The sequence below is a fragment of the Strix aluco genome, chromosome 6, assembly GCF_031877795.1.
Source record: "Strix aluco isolate bStrAlu1 chromosome 6, bStrAlu1.hap1, whole genome shotgun sequence".
NCBI classification, from domain to species: Eukaryota; Metazoa; Chordata; class Aves; order Strigiformes; family Strigidae; genus Strix; species Strix aluco.
In genome coordinates, this window is record NC_133936.1 from 11,327,751 (window position 1) to 11,350,838 (window position 23,088).

General features: G+C 39.9%; 3 protein-coding genes across 13 annotated transcripts in view; 2 read left to right on the top strand and 1 right to left on the bottom strand.

Moving 5' to 3' along the window:
• ESYT3 (extended synaptotagmin 3) overlaps window positions 1-2,579 on the top strand; it is a 33,842-nt gene extending 31,263 nt beyond the window's left edge. The window contains exons 21-23 of the mRNA XM_074828662.1: window positions 6-111; window positions 714-763; window positions 1,663-2,579. Of these exons, the coding sequence (XP_074684763.1) occupies window positions 6-111; window positions 714-763; window positions 1,663-1,699 (193 nt within the window). The 3' untranslated portion in view covers window positions 1,700-2,579. The remainder of the gene's footprint in view (window positions 1-5; window positions 112-713; window positions 764-1,662) is intronic.
• Window positions 2,580-2,935: 356 nt separating this feature from the next.
• Window positions 2,936-19,870, bottom strand: CEP70 (centrosomal protein 70). 8 transcript variants are annotated; one of them, XM_074828648.1, is made up of 16 exons: window positions 19,040-19,870; window positions 13,779-13,884; window positions 13,499-13,622; window positions 12,995-13,175; window positions 12,504-12,673; window positions 11,226-11,285; window positions 10,534-10,633; window positions 10,043-10,131; window positions 9,610-9,684; window positions 8,421-8,523; window positions 7,596-7,766; window positions 6,791-6,937; window positions 6,097-6,265; window positions 4,577-4,691; window positions 3,536-3,615; window positions 2,936-3,151 (listed from the first exon to the last, which is right to left on the bottom strand). In XM_074828648.1, exons 1-16 carry the CDS (start codon window positions 19,055-19,057, stop codon window positions 3,090-3,092), a joined length of 1,770 nt encoding a protein of 589 aa, XP_074684749.1. In that variant the 5' UTR covers window positions 19,058-19,870; the 3' UTR covers window positions 2,936-3,089. The 8 variants fall into 8 exon arrangements, with proteins under 8 accessions (XP_074684749.1, XP_074684751.1, XP_074684752.1 ...); XM_074828650.1 differs by lacking the exon at window positions 19,040-19,870 and adding an exon at window positions 14,367-14,504; XM_074828651.1 differs by lacking the exon at window positions 7,596-7,766.
• On the top strand, window positions 14,462-22,910 carry FAIM (Fas apoptotic inhibitory molecule). 4 transcript variants are annotated; one of them, XM_074828661.1, is made up of 5 exons: window positions 14,462-14,575; window positions 17,589-17,724; window positions 18,087-18,315; window positions 19,877-19,926; window positions 21,372-22,910. In XM_074828661.1, exons 2-5 carry the CDS (start codon window positions 17,614-17,616, stop codon window positions 21,519-21,521), a joined length of 540 nt encoding a protein of 179 aa, XP_074684762.1. In that variant the 5' UTR covers window positions 14,462-14,575; window positions 17,589-17,613; the 3' UTR covers window positions 21,522-22,910. The 4 variants fall into 4 exon arrangements, with proteins under 4 accessions (XP_074684762.1, XP_074684759.1, XP_074684758.1 ...); XM_074828658.1 differs by lacking the exon at window positions 14,462-14,575 and adding an exon at window positions 14,616-14,717; XM_074828657.1 differs by lacking the exon at window positions 14,462-14,575 and adding an exon at window positions 14,738-15,162.
• Window positions 22,911-23,088: the final 178 nt, after the last annotated feature.

Here is a 23,088-nt window from a genome sequence, read left to right on the forward strand (position 1 = left end):
TTTAGGTTTGAATTTTTTGAATCTTTGGAAGATGTCAAGAAAAGGACACTGGATATTGCAGTGAAAAACAGCAGGCCATTCATTTCACAGGAAAGGAAGGAGCTGGGGAAAGTAAGTTTAACGAAGCTACACTACTGATTTAGTAGAGCTGAACAGAGCAATTCCTGTAATCCTGAAATGCAGTTCTAGTAACTAAGTCCTAGTAATAGGACTAGCAATCTGGAAACAACTTTTTCTGCTAGATTTTCACTGGAAATGAGGCTGTATCCATGTGGAAGTTTGTGTGGTCTCACATGATTCGTGTGCCATGCTGCTTCAGTTCAGAAGGGTGCTCCTGAAGTAAAAACATGTTTCCTGGGATCCACTGCTGCCCGTTTGGGGAATGGCTCCAATAGTGCAAACACGAAGCCGAGAGAGATGTGTGATTAAAACCCAGAATTTGCCAACAATGCTTTAAGCTTTCTGTGAACAACTTTGATTCTGTGAAAAGTAAACTGGAATCACTTCCTCAGTGACAGATAAATTTCCAAGTAGGGCTGCCAAGAAACTGAGCTGCAGCACAGAGGCTGGCTGCTGCCCGTGGCCTGGGAGGGCAGGAAGCTCTTCTCCCTTGTGCCCTAGAACTTGAAAGGGGGTCTGACCTGGGGGGAGGGCTAGCTTAGCTGATCAATTTATACACTAATATACAAAGAAATAAAATTTACTTTTTAAAGGTGCGGATTGACTTGTCCCAGGAGGACTTAATTAAAGGTTTTGCACAATGGTAAGTTTTCATCCCTGTACTTCCCAAGCCTGATGGTTGCTTTGCTGGGAGGGTGCGTGACTGCTGCCGGCAGTGCTGGTGAAGGGGCTGTGTATTTCGGTGAGGCGAGAAGAATATTTGACCTGCCAGCGCAGGACTAACTTGAACTAATCTGGTAATTTTATCTGAGTTGTGTGTTAATCCAGTTGCCAGTGCAATACCTGCCCTGTGAAACAGTTTTAATAAGAGGCCTCTATATAAATTATAGTCTTCAGCATATTTTAAGTTGCCATAAAAGCTACTGGGACACATAAGTAAAAGAATTATGTTTATTAAAGTAACCTGGCAACAAATTTTAACTTGGCTAAAGATCTTAACTAAATTAATACTCTGATCAGCAATATCTATATATGATAAAACTTTAATTACAAAGCATTTATAGAAACTATTATAATAAGCCACTTACAGTTTTGCTTGTGTGTTCCTTGTGGTTCAGACTTAAACCTTAAGCATTGGTCTAAGGCAAAGATTAAGAACCAGGGGGTTTTTCCCTCCTATGTCTGTAGTTAATGGCCATAGTTCTTCCTTCTTTCTCCTTCAGTGGAGCCCAAGGAATGCGGTGTGGGTAGTCCAGGCACTTGCCCTCCACCCAGGCACTGAGCCAGTACTGGCCAGTGGGAGAGGAAACCCAGCGCCCTGGCCCAGCTGGAGTCTGTCTCATGTAAGGATACAGCAATTAGGGGAGTAGGAAAAAAGTGACACATCCAGAGTTCTTGGTAAAGAGCTGATGTTTGAGGCCGTCTCAGAAACCTCCTTTGCTGTGCTGCCTACAAAGCAGCCCAGCTTCTCTCTGTTGTGCCAGTTAAAACTTTAACAAAAGTCTTAAACTGCTCTAATTACTTACCATGTCTGTCTTGCAGGTATGAGCTGACAAGGAGTAGACGCAAGAAAAACTGATTTCTTCTCATGTACATAAGTTACTAATTTTTCAACTTTATATGAATGTACATATCTCTTTTGTAATGAATGTGTTTTGAACAGTCACTGCAAACTTGAAGCAGTCTCCAGCTCAGGACATGTAAATTTAATGATCCTACTCAGAGATTAGTTCTCACTGAAGTAAACAAACAAACAAACAAACCACCCCACATTGGGAATGATTTGTCCCTAAATAATAAGAAATAAGTCAGTCCTCTATTTTTGCTGTTTCTGGCATATCTCCCCCCAAAGAACCCTTAAGTATGAATAGCTCTGAAGGAAGTGTCCCTGGAGATATTTTAGACTGTCAGCCAAATGTCATTACTTTGCTTGGCAGCCTCATTTCTCCAGGATCCTATTCATGCTGTTTTAACATGAAAGCATTGTACTTTTAAAAGAATACATTTTTAAACAGCATTCTTCAACTGTTTAAGATTCTAACAGCACTTGTTTTTTGAGAAACTAAGAAATTGATATTCCACTGTTCAAAAGTATCTTAGCAGATTGTGGCTGCAGGTGTGTACGTACTGAGCTTCCAAAAGCAGGGAGATTAGTTTACCAAGGTGTCATTAAGGTTTTAGTTTGTGATGCCTTAACATGTTTTGTTCTTTGTTACAGTACATTTCAAAATCTTGTAAACCTTGATCGTAAAGCATTCTGCCTGAGGAACAGCAGAGTTTTGTAAACTAAGCTTTATTAATATTAGAGCAAAATATACCAAAATATTTTTGGAAGCTTGGTGTACTTGTTTCTGTACAATAAACTTCTGTCTCGCATAAGAAACTTGATCTATGCCTTTCTAAAACTGACTTTTGAAATATGACCATGGTAACTTCAAGTTTGTGCTAGGCAGAAACCCATAAACCACCACCTGAAGCAAGTTTCAAATATTTTTGGCCTAGATTACATTAATGGAGCCTGCCTCAGTCCATCACCAGAAAGGATGCTCACTGAATAACAACTTGTTCACATCCCAAACTGATCTGAAAATGTAAACAACATTTTCAAATAGACTCTCCAGAAAACCACGATAGGCAAAATGATGGAAGTGTTATGGAAAACACATGCAAAACACTCAGTGGTTCCAGTATGGCTGGCTTTGCACTGGGTTCAGTTTCCTGGACTGATATGGAATGTACTGGTTCTCTCTCTACAACTGAGTAACCAGTTGATAGCAGTTATAGAAAGTTTTTCTTAAATTGACCATAAAACAAGAAAATGAAAAAATGCAGCATCTTTTATTTATGGCAAAAATTCTGAAACTCCTGATTAGAGTAACAGAGGTTAGAGGTAGCTGTAATGTCATATGTGCATCAACAGGTGCAGTCACAGGTAAGATGAATCTTGCTAGAGAAGACCAGACTAACTTTTAACTAGCTGCCAATTTCAGATGTCGCACAGTAGGTAAAATATCATCCAGGTTACTGATCTCTGAAACAGAATGGAAAGCAAAATGGTAAGACATATGTACCTAGAACATCTTCACCTTCAGCCACAATTCTAACTTAAAATGTTAGAAATACAGCTAGTGAATAAACTCCTCACACCTTTTAATGCTTTTGGAAAAAACTCAATTTAGCTTATTTTAGGAGTAGTATGATTGAATACATGAAACCCCATGTTCACTGAAAACAGAGTATTTTCATCACTTCCTGAGGAAAGATGGGAAGAAGTGAGGCAAAAGTTAGCACCTTCCCTCACATCCTCCTTGTGTTTTAGCACACCGGGAGTAAACAAGACACGTGTTAGCTATTTAAAGTTTTAGGAGGAAGTATTAGCATGAAGATAATTACAGCTGTGGCAAATATTACTCACCTAGAAGACAGAGCAAATCTTGAATGAGAGCTTGAAAGGGTGGAAAGAAGCACTCATGTTCTTCTAGCTTATTGATTATACTGAAATGTGCAAATGAGACTGTCAGATAAAAGGTGCAAGGACATTTTATCTCCTTGGCTGTTTTGCCATACTATGTCATGACTTTTCAGAAAACACTGTTACTTAGTAATGTATGAAACCATCTACACTAAAAATGTGTTCTCAAGTTCTGAAACCTGCAGCCAACAAGTGTTAGCTGCCAAAAGAGGATCTCTAATTTCACTATTTATGCCCTATATACAGCCTTCCTTTCCTCCTGACATGGCACCAGGTAATTTCTGGACTGGAACATTAGTCTTTGTATGCTAAATATACTGCCTGGGGGTGGCTGATATAACTGCCTCAGAGGTGGAGCAAGGAATATTTTATAAGCAGCTATTCTCTAGTTAAAACTGTGAAGAGTGCAGAAAGGTTGAGGGAGTTAGTACTGTGAACTAGGCATGTGTCTGATGCTGCCTGCTGCAAGTAATTTTTAGTACATTTGCCAAGCGCATGCTGAATGCAAGCTCTCAGAGCCTGCCACCAAATACAGGTACATTGTCATCTGCTGATCGTATAACAGAATTTGTCCAGTTCCCAAAGTGTCTGTAGGTAGCGGGAGGCCTACGTTCTCTTAGCAACTAATACACTTTGAGATTACAGCTGAAACCTTGCAACACTTTCTCCTCCCCACCCACATGCAGTATTTGCTTTGTCTCCTATGAAACACACATCCTGTCGAGGCTTATTTGATCACCTTATCCACACAAACCAACACGGGGATTTGGAACCTTCTGGCCTTAATTTTTCTCTTTGCCAGCTTTATCTTTTCAAAAGTATTCAAGATTTGTTTCATAAAATAGTAGTAACTCCCTTACTGTCACAGCTCACTGACTTCATAACAAATGATTAAAGTTTCTTTTAGTATCAGTTTTAGCCAGTTCTCTCAATTACTAAATCTGATGTTTGAAGAACGGTCACCAGTGGAACAGCCCCACATACCTGTGGATGTCTTGGGTCCCCAGCAGCTGCTGTACCTGCTCAGTCACGTTCTCATTAATTATGTCACACAGTTTCCCAACAGTATCCACTACCACAGTGGGCGGAGCTGAACTGTCTGTGGAAAAACAAACACTTCATGTCCCTCATAACAGTAATAACAGGAACGTATTTCAGACAATCCAATTCTTGCAGATGCCTGGATTGTATTCAGTTTTCACACATCTAGGTGTAGTTCCATCTTTCACAGAAAACAAAGTGCCTATGGTCAGAAATAAACTAACATAAGCTAAGAATGGTGAATCTCTCAGCCTTTAGTGGCTGGAACAACTTGTCAGAGCTGTGTGTTTTCACAGCAGAGATGGCACTAAAGTGCAACATACAATGTCAGTGGAAATCAGCCAACTGAAATTATAGAGAGGGTTATTCACTGGGTTCCTGTAACACAGTAGAAGCACAGTACAGGGGCTAGGCCAACAGGGAACCTGTGCAATAAACACTTTGTTGAACAGCCAGAACTTGTTTTGGTATTGGATTTTACCCGCTCTGGCTGCTGTGATTGAAGGTAACAGGCTGCTCATCCTTTTCTCCAATTTCAGAACTAGGCTTGGAGAAGGCATCCTCTGAGCTCCACTGGTTTGCTATTATTAGGGAGGCATGAGGCTTCCTCATCTCCTGTGCTGGCTGCAGGCAGGAAGGCTGCTTCCCTCCTCAAAAGAGGCTCAGAAGGCCTGAGTAGTCCAGGGGCCTCACTCTCAGGCTGCACACCCTTTACACACGGCCAAACCTTTAAACCCAAGAGCAGCAGCAGCTGCCGCCGTTCTCTAGAAGTACAAACCAGAAGAGAATGGGTACTGGGAAGTACCTAAGTGTGCCTCTCAGTACTGGCACTTTTGACATTCAGAAAACACTGTTACTTAGTAGTATATAAGTTGTATACACTAGTAGTTTATATACTACTATAGTATATAAATTTATACAGTATATAAAGCTAGTATAAATACAGTAGTATACATACTACTAGTAGTATATAAAACCACCTACACCAAAACTTGTGTAACTTTTGACATTCAGTAACTTCTTTGAAGTTTAGCAGTGTAAGATGGAAGTTTCTGAGGGCTGGACATAATTATACATGAATAAATTACAGAGCAGCGGAGGTTGAGTTATTTTTTTTCTTACAGTTGTTATCTTTCAAGTAGAGAATGAAAGATGGTCAAGACGAATTATGATGTCAGCTCACAGGAAACAGCTTTGGGGAAAAAAATTCAATTTCATCTGTTATTCCTTTCTTCTGCCTCCTTGGTATTCCTCAGCAACTGCTAAAGGCTTACAAATAATGGGGGTTTCTTATTTAAACTGCCAATTCACAGCAACCTATTTTTATCTTCACAGTGAAGAATATACCTAGTTTACTCATTTCTCAGCAGCTCAACGTGTTTTCTATGAAGAGATTAGCCTTTTACTTGCCATCTTCTTCCTTTGGCAATGGTCTGAACAAATGCAAGGTGGTAAGTCTTTACCTAGTTCCAGGAGCTCATGGAGATTTCTCATAGCGTTGGTCATTTCCCCAAGCTTTGTGTAAACTTCATTCATTCGTGGATAAACACCATTCAGAGAATTCACATCAAACAATTTCTGGAAGTGAGAGACTATTGCAAACAGGGTTGGTAAGGATGGTGTCTGGCTGTTCTGTAGCAAGCAGAAAGAATAACTCGTCAACATTGTTGCTTAACAAAGCAAGGATTATGTTAAACCATGAAACATTCTTAAAACTAGTCTATGAAGAAAAGCAGGTGTAACTTCCCATATTAAATCACAGCATTTCAAATATTCTTAAATCTGAAAACATATTTTAAAGAGAGTTTTCAGACACAAATAACCAGCAAACCAAAAATACTCTTTTGAAAGCTTTCTCCTCTGTTGCTTGGTAAGTATATTTATGTATTCTCAATGCTGACTGAGAAACAGACAGAACAGGATAATACCTGAGACTCAGGGCAATGCAAATTCATCATTGGTCAAATGACTTTGATTAAAGCAGCCTTCCCCAAGGTGAATTTATCCATTATGTTAAAATAGTCTTTGACTATTGAATGTCTTCAAACAGCTACTTCTTAAACCCCGCAAGGCTTTCAAATGCACAAATCACCGTGTGAAGAGTGCATTTAAGAATTCCACAGTAACTTGTCATTATAAACTCCTGGTAAGAATTACCTTTTCCTTATTTTCTATTTCTTCTAAAATTGCATCTACTATGAACTGGAGGTCTTCAACTCGTATGGATTCTCTACTATCCTGCAGATCTCCAGTGTGCCAGGGCACCAATTCCAGAGACAGTTTTCTCAAGGACCTATGCAAATCCTTTTAAAAGAAGGGAGGAAACACAACTGATTTTAGTAAATGCTTGAAGTTGTTTTTATTATAGAAATGGGCATTTTCTGTTTCTCATATGCAAAAACATTTCAGTACTGGAGACAGTAAGGTTTTCATTTTCATGGAATTTAAGCACAGTATCTTGCTTACATTGTTTCATTTAAAACGAATACTGATAGTAAAAAAAAATGGAAGTATTTCATATATTATCATTTCAGTGAAATAAGGAGCGTTGGTCACAGAGAGTTTGGTTTTAAACAAAATTACTTCACTTGTATCTAGATCAAAAAGTTACTATTCTGACAAGACAAAAGGAAGAAAGGGAATGCATTGTCATTAATGTGTGAAGTACATAGACTCTAAAGCTCAAGTGTCTTATTAGGGAGGGACTCAGCCAGCAAACAGAAACATTTAGACAATGTACACAGAGGAATATCTCTGGCCTGTAGGCACACTGCACATTTTTCACTTTACTATAGTTTTAAAGTGGTACATAAATGGACAGCAGAATTGTTTTTAAAATTTAACACCAAGTCAGACAATAACGAAAGCTAGACACAGAAAAAAACCACTACATGCAGGGAGACACCGAGGGGTGGTTGGCAGATTAAAGGAGGAATTAAAGCCAAGTACAACAATGTGTTACCTTTAGGGCCATTAGCTGATCTGCCCACATTTCTATAGTAAGTGGAAGGTGCTCAAATCCACATTCCTGTCCACTGTCTTTAATATAATTTTGCACTGGCCCTTTACTGCGCCTGTATATTAACGGAGGAGCTCTTGGACTTCGCAAAACAGAATCAATATGGGACAAAACCTTCAACACCAAATAACAAACGTTATTGCTCAAATATGTATGACATTTTGTAATAAAAACCCTCTTCACCACAGTCATGACTGTCTAAACATGAAATCATAAATAGCTCCATTAAGTTACTATCAATGAATGTTACAGATGCATTCAATATGCAATAGATTCAAAGATTTAAAAATATACTAGCTAGAAGATATGTAAAAGTAGTGCAAGTACTGCCCTTTGAGGGATATTTAACATTGATGCACTTGAGGCATTTTACTTCCACTGTTTACATTTTGTTAAGTTTTATTATATATGCTTTTTTTTAATTCAAAGAACAGTAAAAGCCACTATCTCCTCAGGCATGTTTAAAATTGTAACGTACAGATCTCTGTTGCCCAAGACCTTGAACAAATCCCTTTCTGAAAAGAGTTCAGATAAATCATTGAATTGATGTTTGCCAACCCAGTCTCTGCTCTTTTGCTGTATTTTCAGGTAGTTTACACTAAGATAGAACAATTAAGAACAAGCCTACATTAACTGCCAGATCCAGAGGAGTTCATATGAACTCTTAAGATTCAAAATAGCACACTCCAGTTTACAAAACCAAAACTCATGCATTGTATTTCATTGTAACAGTGATAGTTACACACGGTACAGATAAAATTTGCATACCTGTAAGTATTGCTGGCAGACTGCCTGCAGCTGATCTACTCCTGCGATACTCTCAGGTTCTTTCTTTTCTTCTCTTCTCTCTCCGGTACTACTCCCTGAAGATCTACACGCCAAATACAAACAGTGGGTTACACAAATAGTCTTAGCAGGAGATACTACTTTCAACTTGATTAAAGAACCAGGCATGTAGCACATATATTTATACCTACGAAGTAAAAATCTCCATTTTATGATGCCTGCCAACAGGATTCCATCAAACTGCTCTACCTGAAGAATATAATACCTATATGTAAATATCATTAATTTCTCTCAAGTCTCCAGGTTGAGGTTATTCCAGATCACATGCTAATTTAGAAGGGATACCACTAGATGTACAGTTGTTCTGTTACCAGAGGTTCTACTACAGCTGAAGACTTAAAATCCAGAATTTTACTCAAAGGGGTCAAAATTCCATGCTCAGTCTTTATCTGCTTCTGCTTGAACATTTTTTCTGGCTTACTATATATAGCTTGCTACCCTTCTTGTCAAATCTAAGATGACTTTCTCTAAATCATACCCACTGCATGAGAAAAGGCCATTTAAATATACATGATGTAAAACGAAGAACTGAACATTTTTATAGTTTAAGTGATGCCTTTTTCAGGCTATAAAGTATTTAGCATTCGGTATACACATGCACAAACAATTAAATGAAATTACAGATAAAAGCACTTCGCCAATACTGTATCTCTAGTACATTCAATGTATTTTCTTAGCAATGTTTCAGAAAAAAAGTCAATTTCTAAGAATAATATGGACATAACTTCAGTAGCTGCAACATTTTGCAACTTGTACTTTCTCATTCATAATCCATTATGTAACCAGTAGCTTTATAGCTCACGGAAGCAGCAAACACCACAGTTTGGGCCTGTCCATACTGCCTGCAACAGCACTCAAATCAAATCCAGAAAGACAAAATGAAATAAAAAAGACACACTGCTGTGCCCCTATTTGGAGACTATGTCATTATTTCAGAGATTCACTACTCTATCTTCAGAGATACAGTAGCATTTGCGGACCATAACCAGGCTCCAAGGAACAGTGATAACGTACATGCCTTATAAGCTACTATCCACATTACAGGTTGCAGAGTATCTTTGCCTTAAGAAGTTCAGAGGGTTCATGAAAATTACTGAAGAAATATACTTACTGGATAGTTTTCTTTAAAGTTTTCTCTAGTTTCTTCACTTGATGTTTGTAAAGTTTTAACTCCTGTGCAGTTGGTCTGTTAGAAAGAAAAAGTACCATATTACATGTCTTGCATTTGAAGGTGTCCATAAAACTCAGCCAAGCAAAAAAGTAAGAAAGCTTTGCCAGTGCCACAACATCATTCTGGAAATGAAATTCTGAAACATTTCTAGTGGCAACAGCAATAAAGAGCAAAATAACCATTAGCAGTTGTTGTTATTAACAGCATATGGAGGGAAGGTTGACTGTTGCTGCCCTATCTTACTTCTGTGGATCACTTTTAAAGGCAGATTTCATACTATACTTTTACAACTGCTGGTGCTTTCAGTTTCTTTCTTTGTAAAGCAAAGTCTACCAAAGTGCCCTTTCAAAGAATGATACTTATCCTTTCTCACCTTATTTCCAAATCTTTCTTGAGATTTATATTTTCAAGCAAAAGCTGTTCATTCCTGGATTTTGTTTCAATGAGTTGTTTCTGGAAAGACTGCAACATAGAGTGTGTTATTTCTTTTATTTTACTCATTCCATAATTAACAAGCTTGAACACTTTAATGTATGTATGTGTTAAGAAGGGTTCCTATTTGCCTATACAGCAAGACAGCATGGATGAGGGATTAGTTGACTAAGATCAAGAGCCTGCTGCATCAGACCACAGGTGGAGAACCTGTGATTAAGGAGGTCGATGCAGTCCCCAGCAAAGACAACTCACAACATAGTTCCGAATCTTTGCATAAAAGACAGTGAACCCCGCCCAGAGAGTTTACAACTTAAGAAGACATAATAAGAACATGGGGATAGAAATAAAAAACACATATAAGTTTCTACATGGCTCTTGAAGGGTTACCATTTAGAGATCTGCACTGACTTATTCTTAGCAGTTCCATACCGTGAGCAGTGCTCTATAATTAGGAGTAGCATCTAGATTTAAGAATTCTTCTTTGTTTTTCACTTCTCTCTGTGCCTGGTCTTCATCTTTTTTGTATTGCCTATTGGGAAAACATAAATTGTTTCAGTTTACTGTAATACGATCACCTCAAAGATCTAAGTTGGTTTAGTTCGCAGTTAGGTATGATAATAATGCTTCCATAAACTGCAAAGTAAATAGAATAGAAATTCTGCCCCAAGATTCACTGCTCTTCTCTATTATTTCTGGGAAGCTGTTTCATATACTAATTCAGTGCACTTACTCCTTGAGAAAAATTTCAGTACAACCAAATCCCACTTCAGTTTTCAAGATAATAATCTCAAATTATAGGAATGTCTCAGGTATCTGCTTGTTGCTTTGTACCATATAGGCACCGTGATAGAGCTGAAAAGCTGGTATTCCTTTAACTCAAGTGGCTAAATACCCCCAACTTCCTAGCTGGTCTGGCCTCCTGACTGAGCAGCTGCTTAGCCTGACTGACAGTTATTCCCCAGATGAATCCAAACTTCCATGACCTTTACAATTCTTTGCTGTTTCTTACATGCTAGTGATGTCTGGAACACAGAGAATATTTACCATTATAAAATTTAAGAACAATAAGGAGTTAAGAAAATCGTGAACAGTGGAACCACAAGGCATTAGATGAGACCTACCTTAGCTCCTTTTTCATTTGACTGATTTGAGATTCGTAATAACCAATTAGACAAAGGGACCTGAAGAAAGGAAAAATGGTATTTTGAATTTCAGACATTCTCAAAAAAATCATGCCTGAAAGATACTGCAACCAACCCATAGGAACCTGCCAGCTTACACAATTGTACTGCACTTCAGAAGGGACTGCTTCAAATGGTGGGTGTTCTCTCAGACCAAACAAATAGGGTCACAGTTGTCCAAAGCAAAAAAAGTAGAGACATTAACTCTGTACTAGTGTAAAAGTGGTAAAATTATTTAAGAGGAGAAAAAAGCTGAATCCTCCTGACAGCCTCCTTATCTTGTCCCTATGTTTACCCAAGCAAGCTTACCAGTGAGGCACAGTCCCGAGTGCTAGGGCTCAGCGACCACTGCAGGAGAGCACAGGTCCCACACAGCCCGAGAACATCCGTCTTCAAAGAAACTAAAAGTGCTTTCAAAGTAAGTGGTTGCAAAAAAATAGACACACAAAAAACTGAACAGCTGAGAAACTACCTTTCCCCTTGAGCACTCAGATTGTCTGTTTTGGAGAGACAGATGAGAAAGCACAGGGAACCAAATTCAGTGATCCTTCCTCTCACACAGTGAGGGCACGAGAAAAAGGCTGTGCACACACAGTCCCTTTTAAATGCTTCCCTGGTAAACACTGCTAACCAGGCCTAGAAAACAAGGTGACATCAGCACAGTAAAGTGATGGCTACCTGAGGCCTAAGAATTGGCAAATCTCCGATTACAGCAGAACTACAGAGATCTTACTGCAAGAGACACAGGCTTGGAGTACTTTCAGTATTTTCCCTAAATTACCAGGGAAGCCTTACAGCAAGCCTGCAGTCAGCAGTTGCAAAGACCACTTTCCAAAACTGGAAGGGGTTTTTTTGGGGGGTGTGGTGTTTGTTGTTTTTTGGTTGGTTGTTTTTTAAATTTGCATTTTAAAATGTTAGAATCCCAGGAGGAGATCACCTTAGCAGTTAGAGTAGAGTGAATCATTTCCTTCTCTTTGCTGACACCTAGTGTATACAGTGGCTGATTTTTTAAAATTTCTGCCATAGATTTGTCCAGCTCACAATTTTTATACAGAAAAAATTACTGCATTGATGTACCTTTACAAGAATTCATATTTCAGCTTGTGCTCCTAAGGTCTCCAGATTTCTTTTTCATATAAATATCAAGAACAGTCACTTTAAAATCCGTTTCTTCATTTAATGTAACAGGTCATTAACCAATATAAGAAAATTGCTTACCGTTGATCTAGAAGAGACTTGGGAGCTCTTTTGCAAAACTGACAAAACGTTTTGTTTTGAGTGGCAACACGCTGTTGCTCCTCCATCCCAACTTTGCACAGCTCCTTCTGCAAATGGGCAATAATCTCTTCCTGTTCTTGCAGCTTTTTCTGCTGCTGTTGATATTTTGCCTGTGAACAGATAACAGAAGCATTGTAAAGTTATTCTAACCCACAAGCTGGAGACTGTACTGTACATGCCCAAGGAGGCACTTGGTCCCAAGGAGGCTTAGTACTTGGGTTTTAGCCATCCTGAAGAAACAGTGGAAGAAGGATACAGGTCTTTTTCCAGGTTATAACTAGAAAATTCTGTAGAGATTGAAAAATCTTAGCTATAAACCGTGTACTAACTCTACAACCCAGGACTCATGTTTATTTTGATCAACATAAATATTTTAGAGCTTTTAAAAAACGTCAAAAGTTTGAATCCTCAGATAGCACTATCTGAATTACCTGTGAAACCTGTTGATCTTTTTGAAGTTCTTTGACCTGACTCTGTTGCTGGCAAACTCTAGCTATTGTCTCATCTTCCAGCTGACAAATTTTAGACTTAATGTTTTTCACCACATTTTCCAAATCATTAGCCCGTTGTTCTTGTCGAGATGCCCGACCTCGTTCCTGTCGTATCTCATCTCTGAAGAAAATAAATAAATCCTTGATTTAAGTTAAACTCATTTCATTAGAGACAGTGAAGGAAGCACACGCCTGACAACATTATCTGATGACTCTCAGCCTGCAGCAGCAGGTACAGGAAATATGCTGGTATGGGAAGAAGCAACAGATGAAATAATGGAAGAGTTCAGAAGGAATTAGGCCAACATTGTTGCATATTGGACAATAATCTCAGGAAAAAGCTCTTAGGCCTCTGGTGTGACAAGAGCTCCACCTGGGAGGAGACGAACACTGATAATACTTTTGCTTTGCATTAGCAGGTAAGTTCCTTCCACTGCATCTTACCTGAGAGAACGATTAGTCTCCATAAGCCCCTGCATCATTTTCTGCTGTCGGTCTGCATCTTCCACCAGCGTTTTTAATGCAAGTCTTATTCCCAGGGAAGACTGACTGTCTAAGACAATCATATCTGGAGATACATAAAATAAGCAAAGTCACAATGAAAGACTTTTAGTAGCTGAAGAGGATCACATCATCTGGAAGTGACGACGGCTTTAGGGATCCCTTGTGAACTTAGGCTTACTATTTCTAAATACAAAAATTAGTAGAATTAGCATTTCCTTACCTGATACATTTCTGCAGCTTTGGGAAGCAAAAAGAGTCACTGGTTTCAACCCATGACGCATTAATAGCTTGTTTAAGTTTTCCCATTCTGCCTTCTCCTGCTGCAGCTGGGAGAAGGGGAAGAGACAGAAACCTGAGTTCTCAAGATCAGCTCACAGTCTGCTGTCATCCCTGTCGTGCAGGCGGTGGAGGATACCACATGCCCCCAAATAAAAACAAACAAACGCCAAACCCCCAAGAATCCCCAGCCACTACAGGAGGGCTTGTGAGACTTTTCAGTAGGATCTGAAAAAAAATATTGGGAAAAAGTGTACTTAACAATATACAGAATACTTAGTTTTTCCTGATCACTATTAGGAGAAATACACACAGTGAGTAAAATTTACCTTTTTAAAAACCCCAAACAACCGTCCCTCGGGTAACTCCAACACACGGGGGGTGCAGTGGGCCTCGACCCCCTGCCCCAGCCCCGAGAGAAGCCCTCAAGAGGGCGCGGGTGCCTGCTCTGCGGGTTTACTGTTTGTTTTCTTTTTGTTCTGTTTTTAACTACCAAGCACTAACAACAGCCACCTCAGGTCCAGCACGGTACCTCTGTCATGGCGAGGGGCGCCCGCTCTCGGGCCGCCGGGGAAGGGGGCCGGGCCCCGCGCCGCCGCCCGCAGGCTGCCGCCGGCACACAGGAGAGGAAAGGGGCCGGTTACCAGGACGCGGAGCCTCAGCAGGTCCCGGTCAGCGGCGGGGAACGGCTTCGTAGGGTGCTGCCCGCGGCGGGAAGGCGCGGGGCCGGACGGGAGGGCGGTGGGTAACGGCCCGCCCGCCGCCGGCGCTGAGGGGAGGGAAGCGGAGAGGAGAGAGGCGGGCGGGCGTCCGCGGGGCGGCGCTGGCCGCACGCCGCCATTTTGAGGCGCGGGGAGCCGAGGGGGAGGAGAGTCCCGCCGAGGTAGGAGTGGGGCCGGGAGCGGCGGGGCTGTGGGGCCGGGGTTGTTTGATCGGTCGCCCGCCCGCGGAGGCCTGATCTATCTTCAGGCGCCTGCGAGCTGCCCTCCCTTCATGTGCCGGGGACGTCCCGACATCGCTGGCGGGATGGCTGGGCCCGCCCAGGCTGAGGGAGCGTCTCCCCGGGCTCCTTGGAGACCGCTTGGCCGCAGGAGGAGGAGGAAGCAGATCGTGTGTGCTTCCGCCTGCTGCCGCGGGCCCGGCCCGGAGGAGGGGTGGGACGTGCCGGGAGGCCTCCGTGGTCGCCGCCGGGCCAGGCGGCCGGGGTCGGCGGGGCTCTGCTGCTTGAGGCTTGGGCTGAGCGCGGCTCGGAGAGGAGTCGCTGGTTCCTGCGGGGTGTGGAGGATCATGGCGAGCAGCAATAAGCTGTTTGAGGAGGATTTAGAAAGGTCGCTGTCAGGATTTAAAAAAAAAAAAAAAAAAAAGAAAAGCTCTTCGCTGGCAATAAACGTGGGTGGTGGGGAGAAATTTGCCGTCTCTGGAGTCCATATACTTCCTAGCGCACCTTTCCCCGCTGTCTGCTGCCAGGCATGGATTAGGTGGATGCAGAGCGGTAAGCCTATCCTTGTTTTCAGAAAAAGCCCTTATGTGTAAAGAAGTAAATCTCATTTTGGACTGCTGACTTGATTAACAGGAAAATACAGTGAAACAAATCCGTTTCCTTGAATTCGAGCCAGTGAGCCTGAGGGCTGCCTGCGGCTGGCGTCTCCTAGTCAAGTAGTAGTGTCCGGCTTCCCCTTCGGACTCTGGTAGCATCGATTGTCCTTCAGAAAAGATAAAGCTGGTTCAGGTTTGATTAAAAGGAAATTGTGTGTTCTGGAATATTTGCTAACCCTTCCAGCACTGATCCTAAATTATCTCCTAAAATTCAGATTTTAGTGCAGCTGGGTTTCGTACCGCCAGGGGTGATGCGGTCTCTGTGGGTAGCCTATAGGCATGCTCCAGGTGCCACCTCTTCTGGCATTTCTTTTTGTGCCCGAGGCCACTTCTCGCCTTGATTAGCTAGCAGGGACAAGCGTGGGTCTGTCCTGAGACCCTGGCGCCCGCTCCTTTGAGGAGAAGGAGAAGGGGAAAGCGCAGAAATGCACCCCCGCCTGACCTCCACCGTGGGCCAAGGGATGCGAGCCCTCACAGAAATCAACCCGGAACTTTAGGAACAACCAGAACAATCTCGACATTTATTAGGTGCTGTAGACTGCTCACCACTGTGAGAATCAAATCCTTAGATCCTTAAAACGGTTTCACTGTTTTTAAAACTTATTTTTCAGTTTATGAACAGAAATGTAATCACTGACAAAACTGTGGACAGTAATACAGCAGTGTACTTGAGCATGTTTTAAAATAGAAGCTTAAGACAGTGAAGGAGGTTTAATTTTTAAATTTACACTCCTCTGTCATGCTGAAGAGAAACCCTAGAACTTATAACTTTAAATTCATTTTTCACTGAAAAGTACAATTTATTCAAAGTTCATTTATTTGCACTTACATAAATTATACTCATTGATATGCACAGACAATGCAGATAGCTCTTGACAAATTAATATGTTTAGTGAAAATAATAAATTAAAAATAAGTCAGCAGTGTTGTAAAACACAGTCATAGTCTAGAAACCCTTCTAAGAAAGAAACAAGTGATTTATTTGTGGTTCACATGGACTTTATGACTGAATTGCCAGGTCAAATTGCTAATATGATTGTTCAAAACTGCTACAGTGGTTTAGAAAAATGAGTAGGTTGAAATTGTTGCCTGTGCTATTTCACTTTCCCTGAGGTGGAAGCGGTCCCTAGTCTATTATGGTCAGTGGATTTGGTTCAAGTTGCTCACAAGTTAGGCAAACCATTTTTCCATCAAATAACTGACAAAGTCATGATGTGCTAATAAAGTTAGGATAAATTGCACTTTTTAATTTTGTAAGAGTACTGAAATTTGCCTTTCTGTCTAAGAGGGAGAATTATGTATCACCATACACACAGCAGTGCATGATAGTTCATGACACTTTTAGAAATGTCCTTTATCTTAAATAGAGAAAACAAGGAAAATTTAGGCCTCAAGACTTTTATGCTGCTACTCTACTTTTCTCTTTTTCTTGCTGCTAATTGGATTAAAAGCCATTTTGGTTACTATGGCATCCCGTGAGGAGATTACTGTCTGTGACAATGAAGTAAGGTAAAAAATCAGAACTGTGGTATGAGCAGATTTGGAAAGATATCCACAGTTCCAGTGGTCACTTACGACTGTATCTAAACTTTAAAAATGAGTTAAATGAAAGGATATCTTGCCAGATCTCCTGCCCTATTGGTGTTTGTGCGTGCAGAGTTGCATTTCTGAATGACGTAGATGATGTTTATGAGAGCGATTACAGGCAATTCTGTTAAAACAGATAATAGCTAAACTCCTCATCCTGACTGTTTTTGAAGTTTAAAAGGCTAAAACACTTTCTTGGAGACCAATCAAAATACTGTATTTTAACACCAGCCAAGAAATCACAGAACTGTCCAGGAGCATCTGAATTCTAAGTATAATTTTGTAACCATACTGTCACCTGAAATGGAAATTTTAGAGGTTAGATGTGTATATATATATCTTTGTATGGTGTTTGTCAAAGTGAGTCTGTTTAACTGTCTGTTTATATTTTGTGATATTTGAATGTTTGAAAACCATGAAAATAGAAGCTGTTCTGTAACCTTGTTCTTGCAAGTCTCATTTTTCATTTCTAAAAAGCGACTTGCCCTGAAGCAGTAAAGCTTTGAACTATAGACATCAGTAATTGAACTCTTTCAACAACAATTAACTTACTTTGTTGGTGTTTCCATAGGTCTCGGTACAGCCACTTAGAGAAGATGACAGATTTGGTGGCTGTGTGGGAAGTAGCTTTAAGTGATGGTGTTCATAAGATTGAATTTGAACATGGGACCACTTCAGGAAAACGTGTTGTCTATGTTGACGGAAAGGTGAAATTGCTATGTGCTCAAAATTCACTATGATACTGATTATATAAGTGCACTGCCATGCAACAAGCATCAGAACAAACAAAAGACTAATAAATGCAAGTGAGGTATATTCAGTTGATTAACTTTACCTAATTTAATGAACTGCATCGTTCTGTTTTTCAGTTACAATTAAGGTGTGAGCATTCATGAAGTGCTTTGCTGTCCTTGGACAGAAGCACTCTAGACATACAGAATATTGTGTATTCATTCATTCTGAAATAATAGTTAAGTACTGAGCTGTTTCCAGAGTTCTAGTGCAATTTTTTTTATACTAAAACAGGCATTCAAGTTGATAATTAATACCCATTTTTTTTGTTCTATAGGAAGAAATAAGAAAAGAATGGATGTTTAAATTAGTGGGTAAAGAAACATTCCCTGTTGGAGTGTCCAAAACAAAAGCTACTATTAACATTGATGCTGTCAGTGGCTTTGCATATGAATATACTTTGGAGATCAATGGAAAGAGCCTCAAGAAGTATATGGAGAACAGATCAAAAACAACCAATACTTGGGTACTGAGCTTGGGTGGTACAGACTATAGAGTTGTCCTAGGTAAGTAAACATTGAGTGACTTTATGTTGCTGCCTTTGAATAAGATTGTATGCATTTAATAACTGGTAATTACGAGAGAGCACGGTTCAGTGGCTAGCACTGATGCAGCGTAAAATCCTGGGTGGTCTGGAAGTTTGGAATTAGATGCCAAAAGACAGCCTGAAAAATAATAGTCTTGTTACACCTGTGTGAGCCTGCTGTCAGTGTTCTCTTCTACAGCACCATGGTTTAGATTTAAAAAAAGAAAAAAAGTAAAAAAAGGTTGGAAGGATTTATGGCTTCTGTGTCCCTAGAGCTGCCCTAGCAAGACAGCTGTCCAGGTGAAGCATGTTATAGCAGTGTTATCTGCATTGTGATCAAACCTGCTGTGTGTGTGTAAGTTTGTTATCCAGGTAACCAGGCTTTCCTTCCAAAAATCATAAGCCAAAGCCAAGGGGTCTTTAACTGAAGAAGCGCAACAATGTTAGATTCTACCTTTTTGATATATTAATCAGCATCCTTTTTTTTGCATCACTTAACTACAAAGTGAACGTAAAAACTTCAGATGATGGTTTTTCACTTTCTTAATAGCAAGGCAATACATCTCTTCTGCTCCCCTTTCCCAAATACATTACAATCAGATGGGAGTGTTACATAAAAGCCAGCAGAGGAACTCTCTAAGACTCGTTTTGGAGGAAAAAAAAATTGTTAGCAAGATGTTTTGGCTTGCAGGAGGAAGGGATACCTTGAGGAATTTGTCCATGACATCTAGCAGGAAAACTTCCACTTAGGTATTGCTGTATGGTTAGACCTGGAGACAAGAGATGTTGGGCTATGATTTCTTCTTAAGCCTCAGGACAGAATGAACTCCCCTAAGATGAAGGGGGGTGGGGAAGAAAGACAATTTTAATGCCAGAAACAGACTGGTCTCCTCACAAACTTATCTCCTCATGCTTACTTAAAAGGCAGGCAGTGTTTGGCTCTCTACTGATGTCCTGTGGATGACAGTGTTGGTAATGTGAATTCTAGAGCAAAGTAATTTAAGGACGATGTGCTGGGAGAAAGAAAAGAATAGTTTGTTTCAAATGAAAAAAATCTAAGATTGATATTTTAAGTGGTACTTGGGTTTTCAAGGAAACTAAGAATACAAACAGTTTGATGGATGTTAAATAAAGCTGCTTTTGAATTAAACTGACCTGTGAAAAATGTTAGAGCTTCACTGAATAAACAGTGCCCAAATAATTAGCAGAAATTACTTCATTTTTCTGCGCTCAAGTTTTTCAGTTTAAAAATGTCAGAATCTCTCTGACAATATTCAGAACAATTCAGTGTTAATAGCCAGGGGTAGGGAGAGGTAAAATTGTATGTTCATAGCAAAAGCTGTTTGCCCATTGATGACAGAGCCTCCCATCTCTCCAATATAAGAGTAAACCCTGTAGCTCAGGTACTATGGCTAATTAGGAACTTCTTTGGGGAACTGAAAGTAAAATTCAACAGTAAATTTTAAAAATTCCTAGATCTTCTTGTCTGTAGTGGGACAAAAATATCTTGTTCTACTTTTTGTTTTCTTTTTCCTTCACAGAAAAGGACACTATGGATGTGTGGTGCAACGGTCGAAAAATGGAAACAGCGGTACGTGATCATTTGCGAAGGCTTTTCACAGGCTATGGCTAGATAACCAAAGCTTAGCGAGAGAAGCCACAGAGGGGCACGTTACCTCACTTTGCTCAGCGTGTGAGCACACGCCTAGACAGCCAGTGTGCTATTAGTCTGTTCTGAATGTCCTGCACTGTATTTTATAACTGACAGTATTTCGGTTAGGATGCCAAACATCTACCTAGTTAAGGACAAACAATGTTTTTGTTTACACTTTTTAGACAAGCAAAATAAATCTTCTGGGTCCCTTGTCCGGGGTTTTTAGGGAGAATACTTTCAGGGGAGTGGGAGGGACTTGAGTTTGAAGAGTGTAGAGCCACCTCATCAAAACGTGCTCATGTTAGCGGTGACTGAAAGTTGAACACATGTAGTCTGTTATGCCTCATGATTTTTTCCCATCTAGAGATGGTCCCTGACACTTGGGGCTTAAGAGTCTCGTTGGAACAAATCAAATCTTTTGTCTTTGTTACATCTGCATTAATTTTTAGAGCAGGTTGACATCTAGAAGGCTTAATCTATTTGGTGTCTTTTTATATTATGATGGCTTTCAATATGCATACTGTGTAGGCTTCCCCATCCTTGAAGGATGTGCTTTCTCCCCAGAGAGTTGTCACTGTGATTACTACTGCCACAAGTAATCCCCTGGATGAGTACAAATTGTAAAATCCACAGTTTTGCTACACTTGAGAATAGGATGAAAAGATTCACCAAATGTTTCTTTGGTAATCAGTGGAAGAAACATCCTCCCTCAGTGAATCAGAACTTCTGCTCCTGATGGTTCTTAGCCTTTTCTATAATGTAATAAATGCACTAGGAGATATTCTTACAAGCTACAAGTACAGGTTTAGTTGTCAAACTGCCTGCATTAGAGTGGCACATGGGTTTTTCCACTCTCCCAAAGATGATGACAAAAACACAGCCATGTGTGGCAAAATCTGTAACAGGAAATTACGTAACTGCAGCAGGGGCTGTGTATCCAAAATACACAGCTGTTAATTCAGGGATCTCTTTGTCCTCCTGTAGAAAGCACCACTAAATTCTTCACGTTTTACTGCCACTTCATTGTAGGTTTGTGTGATACTTCCTGGCTGTACTGCGCAGCTCGGAAGGAAGCTGTCTCTTCTATTTTTGTTTTACTGACACGGATCAACGATATTGATTCACAAACTCCAACTTTACCATTTCTGATTATGTGAAATGTTGATTGTCATCTCATACCCACAAATCTTTAACTGGACGCCTTGACAAAGCGCTGTCTGAAATGCTGCGGGTTTGTGCAGCATTTGGGCTGTGCTTGTTGCAGGTACCTACGGCTGCTCCAATTGTGGGAACTATGAATGATCTCAACCTTGGAAACAGTCTGATGTGCTCAAACCTTTCTTTTACTAAAACAGCACATACTCTTGTCTCCTTTCTTCCAGGGTGAGTTTGTAGAAGATGGGACTGAAACTCACTTCAGTGTTGATGATCACAGCTGTTGCATTAAGGCTGTCAGCAGTGGAAAACGGAAGGAAGGAATTATTCATACCCTTATTGTGGATGACAGAGAAATCCCAGAGGCTGTGGAGTAGCTGCTTGTTAACTGATTATTGTAGGACAAAGATCAGGAATTTTCAATTACTGTGGTAATTATTTTAATACGGACTACTTGGTACATCTAGTTTGTGCTGGGTTTATTTTCTAGTTTCTGTATATGAAATTATTGAGGACCAGATGAAAATATCTATACACAACCTCTTACATTACCATTTTTTTTAAATATATATATAAAGAATATATATTCTGTCACTAAGTGTAGAGAACACTGGTGAAATTAAGCAGAAATTATATACTAGAAAAAATCTCACTAAAATAAAATGGAAGATAAATATTCAGTAAGACTGAATCCTTATAAACTGCGGGTGTATGTGGAGGGAGGAGGAAGCATGTGCTGGGCATTCCAGTAAGCTGTTAAAGTCTTCTCAGCAATTATTTTTTCTATTAAACTAACTACCAACGTTTTTCAGATGCAGTTAAGAGGAGTTACAAAGTTAATGAAAAGGTTATACATTGTTACCAGTACTTGTGTAACAGTATTAAAATAATACTGCACTATGAAAACTGTTCTTTATTCCAAATAGGAGAAAAGGTATCACATTGTGCCAAAAAAAATTCCGTAGGTTTTCTGGAAACTGATGTGTTAGAAATTGTTGCAGTAGTTCACAAACTCTGTACAGAGTTTTTTTCAAAAAAGAAAACAGGAAAAAAAAATTTCCTGCCATGAAAATGAAACCTCTTGAAGCAAGCTGAAATAAGAGCTTATTTTTGTTCAATGCTGTCTAACAAATCTTAAATCTACAGCTGTGTGTTTTCCTGGTAGTAATGTGTGAATCAAGAAACACGAGAAAAAATGGGACAGAAGTAGAGGAACAGAAATAATCGGTTGCTTAAATGGAGAAGTTAAAATAGGAGTGTACTAATTCTGTTTTCAAACTTCCAGCACACTAACTAAAAGCAACCTTGGGATTTCTGTGAGAACAACTCCTATGTGTTAGATGTTCTTACAATTTCATGGGGGTTTTGCCCATTTAACATTATACTAGAGCATACTAGCTACCCTTTTGCAACAATGTAGACATAGCTAATCTTAAAAATAATTTTTAAAAACCCAAATAAAATATTAATATATTCATTTAAAAGCTTGTTTTGCAATGGTTAAAAAGTTTTCCACTTGCAACCTCACTTCGAGTTCAGAATTAGACTTATAATTTAATTTCTTTTGGACTTGCAAGTGGTTCCTAGCACTATGACTACTATCTTGGGAGTTGCAGGTACGGTACAAATGTGCTGGGAATTCATTAACAAATTATTTTGAAAAGTTTTATTAAACACTAATTTTATCTATGTTTTAGGGTTCCAACTGCTCTCCATTAGCACAGTGCTTTACATGTGGATTAAATGCTTTTCATATGACAACATCATTGGTTTTTTAATAGTTTTATTCAAGCCCTTCTTCTCCCCAGATAATTACAGTTTTAACCATAGGTGACTTTTCAATCTAGAAGCAGACCTGATACGGACAGACAAGCCTTTATCTCTGTGTTACAGCACTGTTATAAGCCATTCGGGTGTTTAGTTAGGGCCGTAACTGATGGTTTT